The sequence below is a fragment of the Urocampus carinirostris genome, chromosome 15, assembly GCF_059441175.1.
Source record: "Urocampus carinirostris isolate Australia breed hairy pipefish chromosome 15, RoL_Ucar_1.0, whole genome shotgun sequence".
Lineage (NCBI taxonomy): Eukaryota > Metazoa > Chordata > Actinopteri > Syngnathiformes > Syngnathidae > Urocampus > Urocampus carinirostris.
The window spans coordinates 29,481,622-29,494,521 of record NC_142363.1 but is presented as its reverse complement, the minus strand read 5'-3'; the positions used below and the strand labels follow the sequence as shown (position 1 = coordinate 29,494,521).

The 12,900-nt window shown below is 40.6% G+C and overlaps 1 protein-coding gene across 6 annotated transcripts in view; it reads left to right on the top strand.

Moving 5' to 3' along the window:
- ppp2r5eb (protein phosphatase 2, regulatory subunit B', epsilon isoform b) overlaps positions 1–11,293 on the top strand; it is a 34,418-nt gene extending 23,125 nt beyond the window's left edge. For all 6 annotated transcript variants that reach the window (XM_088353695.1, XM_088353694.1, XM_088353693.1 and 3 more), the window contains exons 6-14: positions 252–382; positions 477–536; positions 1,983–2,091; positions 2,174–2,227; positions 3,507–3,557; positions 3,631–3,750; positions 4,409–4,536; positions 4,634–4,735; positions 11,052–11,293. In XM_088353695.1, coding sequence (XP_088209821.1) covers positions 252–382; positions 477–536; positions 1,983–2,091; positions 2,174–2,227; positions 3,507–3,557; positions 3,631–3,750; positions 4,409–4,536; positions 4,634–4,735; positions 11,052–11,151 — 855 coding nt within the window. In that variant the 3' untranslated portion in view covers positions 11,152–11,293. The remainder of the gene's footprint in view (positions 1–251; positions 383–476; positions 537–1,982; positions 2,092–2,173; positions 2,228–3,506; positions 3,558–3,630; positions 3,751–4,408; positions 4,537–4,633; positions 4,736–11,051) is intronic.
- Positions 11,294–12,900: the final 1,607 nt, after the last annotated feature.

Below are 12,900 nucleotides of genomic sequence, written 5' to 3'. Positions count from 1 at the left end.
GAGGGAAAATGTACATTTGTTGTGCCCTCCTGTGCAAAGGGAAAACTACAGAAGTTTTGTTTATCTGAATAGATTTGTTGGAAGCTTGTTTGTCGTGAATTGTGAATAAAAGTTGGATGAAACTATTCAAGTGACATCGAGTAATAATCAAACACTCACTTTTTAATTTGAATTCTGTGTACACAACTACCAATCACCACTTTCAAGTGACTTCTTGGATGCTTAGCGTTTGCCTCCTGGTCTCCCCCCAGTTGCTGGAGCTGTTTGACAGCGAAGACCCTCGGGAGCGAGACTACCTGAAGACGGTCTTGCATAGAATCTACGGCAAATTCCTGGGTCTGAGGGCTTTTATACGAAAACAGATCAATAATATTTTTCTACGGTGAGTCCCTGTTTTACGTGTATAATCGCTTCTGTTAAATGTTTCCTAACGACGAAGGTTTCATGTTGTGACTTTTGGAACTTGTCCGTTGCAGTTTTGTTTATGAGACGGAGCACTTCAACGGGGTTGCAGAGTTGCTGGAGATCCTGGGCAGGTATGTGGAATCACCCCCCCTTCCCTTGCCCAATATGTCCCTTCCGCCACAACAACTCAATACACAAGGCCTGTTTTGGTAGGGGTGGCGCAGTCAGCCTAGTGAGAAATCTTGTGGGATAATTTAGAAAGTCTGTGTTTTAATGTTTTGATAACCAAGCTGAGTGTTTTAGTATTAATTGGATTGTAGCACGTGGACCCCCTCTACTGGTGGAGGAATAATTTCACTTTAAATGTGGGGTATGCAATTTGAAGTGTCCTTAAAAAGTTTAAAAAAATAGATATTTTCTCAATTAAGTACATGTTAACAATGCCCTACTGGGCTCAAAGAGCCTTTATATATATATATATATATATATAAATGTATTTTTTTTTTCACCACGCCAATATGCTTTTATCTTACATTTCTCATTGTTGTTCAAGCCACTCAGCGCATTAGGCTGGGCGAAAGGAGGCTAGGGGGAGGGAGAGGGGTTGAGTGATTATATGCACGTGCTGTTTGTTTTCATTTATCAGAGGATTAAAATGACCAAAAGGAAAACGACTGTTTGAAATGCAGACCCAAACCCCCCAAAAAGATGAAAGAAGAGTTTATTCGAGCGCATCTAAGAAAGACAAGTTCTTGCACACAGGCAGGTTGACAGAGGCTCCAATAATTATTTTAGCCAGAAGATGGCGTCAGCAAGTAACATGTTTTCCAACTTACTGATACCATCTTTAAAGACCAAGTGTGTATTCTATAGTGACCCCCAGTGGTGTAAAAATACTTTATTTATTTTAAACTGTTGACTTTGCTAATGCGCTAATTCGTTCCAAGCCCAGCAGAAGTAAATTTGTTTAATGAATCATAAAATGGATCAGAACATGAAACAAATACATGTTGAAGTTAGATTACTGCACAGTAAACATAAAACAAGAGGCACATCTTGTAAAAAACAGGAAGAAGAAAGGAAATTATTAAAAATGTTAATTTACCTTTTTAAAAGCCTTGCGTTTATTGAAAAACTGATCCCATGACGTCCGCTTTTGCCGGCGTTGGACAATCGTTTGAAAATGACATGCGTAACAATAGCCCTAATTGTTAACACTTTTTTGGGTAATTCCTTTCTACAAATTCTGAGACTTGATGGAATTTGGGCTGATTGACTGCATTTTTCTGGAAATCCCCTTCCTCCTTGTCTGTGAGCTCTGAACTGTGACGGTGTCACGAAGAGCATGCTGGGAGCACACATGCGCAATGGTTGCCAGGCAGATATGAAGCGATAGCCAGTTTGTTTACGTTCGGGAAACTCTGTGAGTGGCGAATAGTAGCTCGATTTGTTCTGTATTTTTGACTTCAAAACTAGAGGTACCACTGTATTTTAAGCTACAACCGCTACTGGTGGTGAATTCGTACACATTGTCACATTTGTCTCCGATAAATACTTCTTGTTTGTTTCCCGTGCAGTATAATCAATGGTTTCGCTCTGCCGCTGAAGGCGGAGCATAAACAGTTTCTGGTCAAAGTGTTGATCCCGCTCCACACGGTCCGCAGTCTGTCCCTCTTCCACGCTCAGGTGAGAGCCAAATTTCACAATAAAAGATGAACGCAATGTCACGTGTTGCGATTTTAAAAGCTCTGTTGTTTGTTGTGTGCAGTTGGCGTATTGCATTGTACAGTTCCTAGAGAAAGACCCCACATTAACAGAGCCCGTGAGTAACTTTTGCAATTGATGATTGTGTGTTTGTTTTTTTACTAGTGCTAGATTATTAGTCAGGCATGAGAATATAACGCTTTTATATAGAGTATTTACATAATGCTACGGAAAATACACACTGTAATAAAAAATAGGGTAATATGCAAATGTGGGGGTGGGGTTAATTGTGAATTTTTACCCCCCCGGGTGGAGTTAAAGAGCCTCATGGCATGAGGAAGAAATGATTTCCTCAGTCTCACCTTTAGGAGAAATTCACCATTTTGAATTCAAAAAGGATGACCTGCCTGAATTGCATTGACCCAAGGAGAAAATGTTTTGAGGTGGGGAGGCAGGTTTGGAGATTTTTCAGAGTGTGTTTGGCATTTGAGGTTGTGCATTTGAATTATAATCAATGCAGTTCACGTAGGCAGGAGTACTGTATCTATTTATTTGTGTGTGACAAGCATTATATCACACTATTTTTATTCACGGTACCAGAGACAAATGTTAAAGAATGGAGAAAAAAGAAATTCGTCCTGGAATATATAAAAAAACCCGCTGAAAAGCATGAAGGGGGAAATACCTCTTCGGTGTATCTGATGATGAAATGGACTTTAAAAGGTTAAATAAATGCGTAATAAATAGTATGATGGTATTTTGTTGGTAGTTGTCAATTAATGATTTGGCTGCTTGTTTTCAACAATGTTTGTCACTTTCAATGCTTAGTCTGAGCTGGGAAAGTCATACTTTTACAGATTTTTAAACAAAAATTAGGGGCGTGCATTATACAGTGAAGCCCAGAAACCTGGCTGATCTAGAGAAGATCTGTGTGGAGGAGTCGGCCAAGATCCCTCCTGCAGTGTGTGCAAACCTGGTGAAAGACTACAGGAAACTTCTGTAATAGCAGACATGCTACTGTACCACAAATATTAACATTCCTTTTCCCTAGTGTTCAAATACAGCCGTATCACACAAATGCGTCGTTTAAAAAAATCATGCATTGTGATTTCTGGATTTTTTTATTTTTTTTTTAGTTTATCTCTCTCACCGTAGACACGCGGTTAAAATTTCAAACCCTTCCATGATTTCTAAGTGGGAGACGTAGCAAAATAGCAGGGGGTTCAAATACTTATTTTCTTTACTGTACATAAATAAATACGGTATTTCCCCCACACCCTCTTCACCTTTTGAATCGGCTGGTTAATTCTAGTTCCCATCGATTTTTGGGGACCTACCATAGGTGTTACTCATACCTTTTTAGCAACTTTTTCAGATCAAGTGTACAATGATTTCAGGTCATCAGAGGATTACTGAAGTTCTGGCCCAAAACTTGCAGTCAAAAAGAGGTTAGATGATTTTCTATTGGTGTTGTTCTGTGATGGTTTCCTACACGATCTTATTTTGATCGATTTATGTCAGGTGATGTTTCTGGGCGAGCTGGAGGAGATCCTGGATGTCATCGAGCCCACCCAGTTCGTAAAGATCCAGGAGCCGCTATTCAAACAGATTTCTCGATGCGTGTCCAGCCCGCACTTCCAGGTTTGTCTACATTAAGGGTGACTCGCTATGAGCTACAAATTGTTGCGATTTAACTATCAAAATGTACCATTTACCAAATTGTTCAAATTAGTTATCTGACTCCATTAACTAAACACGACTTACATTCATCCAACAATTATGCGCGCTCGTTTTTTGAGAGAGAAATGATCCACACTGGGGCGGATGGTTTATTATTCCTAACAGCAGATCTAAGTGTAAACAGGCCACGGCCACCATCCAAGTTGCCCGGGATCATTTATACATTTAAACAAACAAAGCAAAGACATCCTACTCTTCCCCTATTAGCTATGTGTCATCTGCATCTAACTTTAGCTTTCTCTTAGTGGCCATGTTCTCTCCGCATGATGCCGTGTCGGCTCCTCCCATGGGCGTGCCAAGGCAGTTGTTTTGTGCCCAACAATCTCTGGTCGTCCTGCGTCAGCACACCCAGGCCTCCTGTTATCATAAGTGTCCTAGACAAAACAGCTTCCATTTATGCATTCCACACAGCCTGCCCTGACCTTTTATTGTACATTGAACTAAAGCAGTCAGTGAATATCTTTATTACGTTAAACTGAATACATGTAACTTGTAGTCAATCGTATAAAATCCTTTATAGTCAAATGTATAAAATCCTTTACTATGTTTGTGCCCGCAGGTGGCGGAGCGAGCTCTCTACTACTGGAACAACGAGTACATCATGAGCCTGATCGAGGAGAACTCCAGCGTCATTCTGCCCATCATGTTTGCCAGCCTCTACCGAATCTCCAAAGAACACTGGAACCCGTGAGAAAAAAACAACTTAATATTTGCCGCACATCGCCAATGATCCACAACCTCCGGCCGCTGTGACTGACATGGCTCATTCTTTGGTGTTCCTCAGGGCTATCGTGGTGCTGGTGTACAACGTGCTGAAGGCCTTCATGGAGATGAACAGCGTCTTATTCGACGAACTCACCGCCACGTACAAGTCAGACCGCCAGCGGTATGAAAAAAAATGTCTTTGAAATGGAGTAAGACTGTATGCTCCTTGATAAGTGCAGTAGACGCCCTGGTATAAGACATTCATTCTTTCTGATGTGGTGATCGCGAGTTGATATAGATGGATACTTTATTCATCCCCTTAGGGAAATTCAAACTTCCATCAATATCCTTGTGTTAAAAAATAAAATAATAAAATAAAATATATAGAATACAAAAATACCTAATATAACGTGTAGATGTAGAGCATTTAAATAGTGTTACGGAAAATACACACTGTAATAAAAATAGGGTAATATGCAAATGTGGGATGGGGTTTAATGGGGGTCCTTTACTCCCCCGGGTGGAGTTAAAGAGCCTCGTGGCATGATGACGAAACGATCTCCTCAGTCTGTCCGTGGAACAAGACTGTGACAGCAATTGTTAGATGACAGAAAATAGAAACATAATACAGGGGTAGAGTGCAGGGTCTCCAACCTTTTTCAAGTCGGGAGCTACATTTTATGACTTATTAGCCCAAAGTGCACCCAGTTTGTATGCATTTCCTAAATGATAACTTATCATGTTATTACTAGGTTCATTATTGGAAGTAGGGTTAAATAGACTCCGTCAACCACTAAAATAATCTTTGCACTAGAAAATCTCAATGACCCAGCACTGGCGGGCTGATTTCAGAACAGGTCCGCAAGCACCTCGCCTGTCTTTAGGGGGCACCATGTTTAGTAATTATATACTGTGTTCCAAACTCGTGGTTCCCTCCTGTAAAAACGATAAAAATGCATAGTATATAGTAAATACTACTTGTTTGTAGTGTAAATTCCGGACTACAAGCCGCTACTGTTTGCTACTACGGTGCGGCTAATTCTTATTATTTTTGTTGCAGGAAAAACGTATAGCCCAGCAACAGTAGATGAATTAAATGAATGAGTAGTTTTGTAATGAATAGACCTGTGTAAAGAACGCCCGATCTCGGGAAGCTAAGCAGTTTTGGGCCCGTTTGGTACTTGGATGGGAGACTGCCTGGAAATACCAGGTGCTGTAAATAGGTCATTTGGTGCACGCTCTGCTGCAACAGCACTGACAATACCATCGCGACCCTGCTTTGGATAAGGGGTGCAGATAAGGGATGGATGGATTAATCACATCCTCCATTATTGTAAATCCTGAGATGGGTAAAGGCAGTTTTTGGGAAGAAAATGCGTGGCACAGAGTGGTGCAGAGTATTTTTGCCACCATTTTTCATATAGTACATCACAGATTTAAAATGGGAACTATGACAGTACAGAGGCCCCTCGCTTCTTCGCGCTTTGGTTATCGCTTATTCGGAAATGTATCATTTTAATCATGGCGAAGATCGGTCTCCATTCAAGGACACCTGATGCTAACGCGCAGGTAGCCGGTCGCTCTCTAAATTGCTTTCTTACGTTGTAAGGAGAAGCCCTTCAATTTCGTTTTAATTTTGTATCATGACAATAAAGCATTCCGATTCCGATAAAGTTTGGAATCGGATGTGCTCCAATTTAGTTTAAATTGTGTGTAATGGCAATAAAACCATCTTACTGCTATTATGTGTTGTGTGTTATTATTTGTAGACCTTTAAACGTTATTTTGTGACAGTCGTATACTCTGTCATTAATATCGTCATCTTAAGGTAAGTTGAACCCTTTATGAGAGTGCGACGCGACGGATTTTCACTTTTCGGGTCCTCATTAATCGCGATCTCTACTGTATTGAATAGTTCCAACATACTACCGTATTTTCCGCACTATAGGGCGCACCGGGTTATAGGGCGCACCCCCCAAAAATAGTTTTTGGTCCTATATTTTCCATACATAAGGCGCACCGGATTATAAGGCGCTACAATGGGAACGTCGACAAAACAGTCAGATAGTTCAGTCAAACTTATTACCCCCTTAACATTCCGAAAGCTTGCAAAGAAGCAAATACGTGTCGTAGACGCGTGCGGATGCGGTGTCTGTACGATGTCACTCAAATGCATCGTTCCAAATATCATTCGGAAGGTTAAAGTCTTGGGATTCAAGAAATGCCAACCATTCCTTAGTTTCTATTTTCTTTTTCGCTCGCAACTTTACTGTGCATATGACAATAAACACTTGGAATTGAGTTTAATTTAAAAAAGACCCATCACAGAAACATCGATATCACTCTGATACTGGGAAAATATATAGCCGGAGTAGCTCACCGAAGTCGTTGCGTTCAATAATAATGTGCAACCATGGTCCTCTTATATCCGTGAGTGTAGTAAATCCAGGAGAGTAAAATATTTACAAATACAGAATAGTAAAACATGTTTTATCTATGCCGTAGACAACCAAACTTGCTATTCACATTCATCTTTTTCGGCCAATTGCAGACTTTGTTTCGCCCCTTTAGCCTATGCGAGCCTGTAAATGATAAAAAGGATCCACCTCCTTTACCTCCGAATAACTTTAGCCAATAGTGATCGATTCAAATGATGATTGACACATTGGCTGGGAAATGAAACGCCGGCATATGTATCCCAGCATACACCGCGGACGACTTCGCCTTCGGGGGAAAATCTAGTCGGCGGCTGCTTGCCTTAGTTGCAAGACTTTGCGACTTAATATTGATCCATATATAAGGCGCACTGTATTATAAGGCGCATGGTCAGTTTTTGAAAATAAATAAATAAAAGGCTTTTAGGTGCGCCTTATAGTGCGGAAAATACGGTAACCGTATTTCAACATTTTCAACCTCAAGTCCTCTATTTATACATCAAAATTGAAAGCAGTGGAAGCTATCCATCAAAAATGCTTCTGTTCTCTTTCCGTATCATTGGAGTCATTGTCAGGTCGCTGGCGTTTCCCTTAATCCCTGAGGAACAGTGACAAGAGAATACAATTTGCTCCGTCACCTCAGCAACCAGCAATGACAACAGTACAAAAAAAACACGTCTATGTTGTTATCTGGCACTATTCTCCACTAGATAGTCGCCCTGGTGTTGTTGTCAAGAAATATAGGGCTCACATTTTACGCAACGCTGCCCTCATTCGCGTATGCTCATTTTTATAAGCGCTCCATCTAGACTGGTCTGAAAACGCGCGATGGTAACAACTAGGAGCCGATCTGGAAACTGTTTCATGTGTACGGAGGTACTGTAGCCAAAGGTGTGTTAGCGAAAATTCCCAAGCGATTATTGCCAGGTGAGCACCGGGCTTAAGCCTGTAGTTTTAAAAATAAGTGCGGCTTGTACAAAAACAAAAGCTTGTTCTTACATTTGAGCCTGTATCTTGTAATCAGTTGCGCTCTGTAGTCCCGAATTTACGGTAATATGCCTGGATATGATTGAATAACATCATAAATATATATATATATATATATATATATATATATTTAAAACAAAATGTTGTTTACCTTTACTGTGACTTGAGCTGGTGGATTCAGAGGTGGGAGAAGGCGTCGGATTTAATGTGATTTTAAAACTCCCCATTTGCGAGGAATGTCATGCCCTCAGAAGACTTGCTTGCATTAATCGCCTTATTATTCTTAATTATTCCAATCTTTTTTTTTTTTTTGCTGAGAGTAACAATGCATGTGCCTTCTTCTCATTTCTTGATAATTACAAGCTTTGTTTCCATGGTTATCATATTTTTGGTTCTCCTTTTACAACACTGCTTGCCTTGGGACCCATAGCTAAACAAATTCAAGTTTGTTCTACAAGATTCTGAACTGATTAAAGAGATAAAAAAAAAGGCATCGTGGGAGTATAGTTCAGCCAATAGCATTTTTAACCTCCACATTACACTGGAGCGCAAACTTAAAGCCGACAAAGCGTCTTATATGACGTCGACCAATAGTACACCGATTTCTTAGTCACTTTACAGTGTTCGTGCGCATGTAATTGTTGAATTGAATTAACTTTAAGCTTTCAAAACATTATATTCCACATCAAAAAGTAAGCTAAGGACACCAAAACCTGGGGCGGTCTACTGTACTTGTTTTGTGCTGTATGTTTGTCATTATTTTGCCCAGAAAAGCAAACGGTCTGCTTGATTGAGGTCTTAAACCTTCCAAAGGTTTGTGAAACCCCGACTGTTCAACCCACGGTCATGACGTTTTCTTATTTCAAATCGATCGGTTTTCAATTTTGAAATATAATATTGAAATGCTTGAATTTTAATGTTATGTTTTCAAGAATTCAGAAGTGCTTGAATTTCAGGTGAAGCGCTTGTAAATGCTTGAAATTGTTGCCAATGAAACGAATGAAAAGTCAAACTTGCCTGCTTAAAAGCGAAAAGAGTTTATTCAAGTGCGTCCGAGAAATGTACATACTTGCACACGCATCGTGAAGGAATTGAGTGAGGCTGAAATGATTAGATAACCCAGGTGACGGAGAGTAACAAATTCTGCACTGGTCCTTTAAACTTTAGAAGAATTTTGTTGCGCCAACCTTAAACATATCGTCAGTGTTGGTGGGATCAATAATAATAATGACGATTGATCATTTTTATTACTATTAATCCAGCTCGGTGGCTTTGGGGGTAGGGCGCCCGCCCCGATACCGGGAGGTTGCTGGTTCAAGCCTCGGCCGGGTCATACCCAAGACTTACAAAATCGGTACTCATTGCCTCCCTGCTTGGCGCTCAGCATTTGGGGTTGGAATTGGGGGGGTTTAATCACCTAATGACTCCCAACACATCAGTTGGGTTGAGCGAGGGGGCTGGGAATCCCCTCCTCTGTATTAATCTCCCAGAAAGAATGTGTTCTTGACTCTAGCCACCTCCCACTAGGGGGCTATGGCTCTGGTATATATATATATATATATATATATATATATATATATATATATATATATATAAATAGCGCACCTGATTATAAGCCGCACCCACCACATTTTAAGAGGAAAACCGATTTTGTACTTACACAAGCCTCACCTGTATATAAGCTGCATGGGCCCACATTAAATCATGTAACACAATGACAAAATTAGCCCAATCCCGGCTTTGAGTCCCGCGATTGTAACTGAATATAAAGTACACATTCCATAAACCACAGCCGGCAAAATGAACAGGAAATGATACCGGTACTTAAGGTTTGATGCAGACCTGCAGAGTCCGGGTACCCATTGAAACTAATCCAAGGAAAAAAAGTCTATATTTCCAAAGGTAAGGGTGGGAAAAATATATATCCAGTATTGTCCGCCGCGACAACAGGTCTCACTCACCTTTATCCCACTTCCCGTCAGCCCGCGTTTGCTCCGCCCCTCTTTTTTTAATTCGCAAAACATATCAGAATAAGTGTCTCAAATAAATACATTACAAAAATATACAGGTGCAAATACATATTATACGTCGGTTACACATATTTACAAAGAAAGACGGTACACCGAGAGAGTTTTCAAAGCTTTAATTATAATATTATAACTTTCATCCCAAACCGTGCCTGTGAAGGGTAGCAAAACGCTACTAGCAACACGCTCGCAACACAGTAAACGGGTCTGTTAAAAAAACACACCGTATTTGTAGAAACCACGGTAAACCGTTCTCATCTTCCTCCTTATAACTGACGTCATCAAAGTCGTCTTCCCCAGTATGGAAAAGAGACTATGTCACATAGACGTCGTCCCACGCTCCCTTATTCAAAAACACGCTGGCAACACGCTCGCAAAGTAAAGTTTACGTGCAGTAGCTCTGTTTCCTTCTTTATCGGACTGCTCGTTTGCTTTTAGCTTGAAAGCTACGTCGTGTGCCTTTCTTTTTGCAATTTGCATAATGAGGATATGTCTATGCTAATTTAATTTGTGCACAAGCTAAGAAGTTGCAGTCTTCCTCGGCGCATATATTCCACCGGTCTAAATCTTACCTTTTGTACTCAAGTGCCGCTGGCGGCTGTTAAAAAAATTACATAAATTGGCCGCATCACTGAATAAGCCGCAGGGTTGAACGTTTGGGAAAAAAGTAGCGGCTTCAAGTTCGGAATTTCTGGTACTTGCGTGGAAGGGATTTAATTAACGGGTTCATTGTAGCCTAACATACAGTTTCTTCTTCATGTGAAGTAAAAAATACTCCTAAGAGTACAAATGTCCCATGACTTACTCAAGTGAATTTAACTCATTATTAGAGTTGAACGTTTGGGAAAAAAGTAGCGGCTTATAGTCCGGAATTTATATATATATATAATCATTGAAAACATAATAATGAATCATTTATCTTTTGAATGTTACTGGAAAAATCTGACAATTGGTTTTGAAAGTCCTTATAAAGTGCTTGAATTTGGCCGCGTGTGCACCCTGATATTCGGTGAAAATAACCCCCATTCCTGTGGACTGTTGGCGGCAGGGAGAAGAAGAAGGAAAAGGAGCGCGAGGAACTGTGGAAGAAGCTGGAGGACTTGGAGCTCAAGCGAGGCCTAAGGAGCGACGGCATCATCCCCACTTAACCCCCGACCAAACCCCGCACCCCGATTTCCCCCCCACCCTGTACCCTCACATCAGCCATGTGTCCCCAGAAGATCCCCCTCCTCTCCGTCTTCCCCCCCCCCCAAATACCCGGAAAAGCCCGGCAGCGTCGGCAGTTCGGATCGGTGAACGCCGCTGGTCTCTTAATTCTTTTTTTTTTTTCCTGTTTTTTTTTTCTTCTTGTGTTTGTGCGATTACTTTACAATAGATTCGTCATCACGTCTGTTTTCATGCTTTCAACACTGTAAATATTTTTTTTTTTCTTTTGTTTTTTTCCCTTCAACTGATATTATTGCAAACGGACGGAAAGAAAACTCAACAATAATAATAAAAAAAAGAACAAAGAAAAAATACAGAATGAGGAAAATGACTTGTGTGGGCGGGGCCTCGAGCAAACATATTTGGACGCTGTGTTTTTTTTGTTAGTTTGTCACGTTTTGCACTGTCGGAATTCTTGTTTTTCGCTCCTCCGTTGTTTTTTTTTTCCTAGAAAAGCACTCATCACGCGTTTGTACCTAGAACGTGCTGTACTAGAGCTCGCCGAGAAGGAGACTGATCCTTCTAGCTAGCAAACTTGCTAGCTCTTAAACTAGCTCCCACTTCCTTTGGATGGTTCTACATCTTTCCCTGAAAAAATCTGCTGTAAAGTCATTGTTGATGAGCGAGCAGTCGCCGACTTTCAGTCCACACGTTAGCGGCTAGCGTTAGCATCCGGGTAGGGGGTTCCTTCGCGTGGATCGGTGCCCCGAGCGAGGGCGTCGGTCGCCGCTTTTGTCACCTTGTAAATAGGAAAAAGTGGCCGACGCCCTCTAGTGGTCATACCGGATGCGAGGAGTCGTGTCTCATCCAATCAGCATCCGTGAGGGCGGCAGGTGGCAAAATGGCCGCCCCCTGTATTCTTCACACGCAAAACGAACCGGAAGGCTTTCTTGACATGAATTCGGGGTCCGCAGAATGTATTTGTGTCAAACTTTTGGACCCTTTAAGGCCCGCCTATATTGGTTTTGTTATTCACAGGAAGTAGCACTTTGACCTCACACGTTACGTGCACACGTTCAACTACGAACACCGCGCTCAAACACTTGCGTGAATTTGTTATGAAAGAAATCATGTCAGTGTGTTGTACTAGAAATCCTGAAACTGGTCTGTAATCCAGTCCTCAAAATTGATGAGAGGTTTATTTACACATACAAAACTACAGAAATTGGAAGCATTATCATTACCATTAATATTGTTTTACTTTCTGCTTCTTCCAACGAGTAAAATTATAATAAACGACCAAATGACAAGCAAAGTGATATTCGTTTCCCCTTAATTGATATCGATCAAGCGTTTTTGTCGTGATCTGGTACCGTTCATCATATTTCATTTACACATACACAACTACAGTTAATCGGAAGTGTTATCATTGTTATCTATTCTCATTTAAGCTAACAAAAGGATCATAAAATAACGACAAAATGATTAGCCTTCCCGTTATTCCAAAATGAATAATCAAAAGCTGTCTTGTTGAACGTTCTTTTTTTGGATCGGTTGATTTTCATCTGAAATGTATTTACACATACAAAACTCCAGAAATGAGTAGCATTATTTTTGTAATACATTCTACTCATTCAAGCTAGTAAAATGATTTAAGAAACAAGCATTTTTCAATAAGCGAAACTTGTCTTATTGAACTTTTTTTGTCTTTTTTTTCCATTTGTCGCTTTAAATAAAACTTATTTACACAT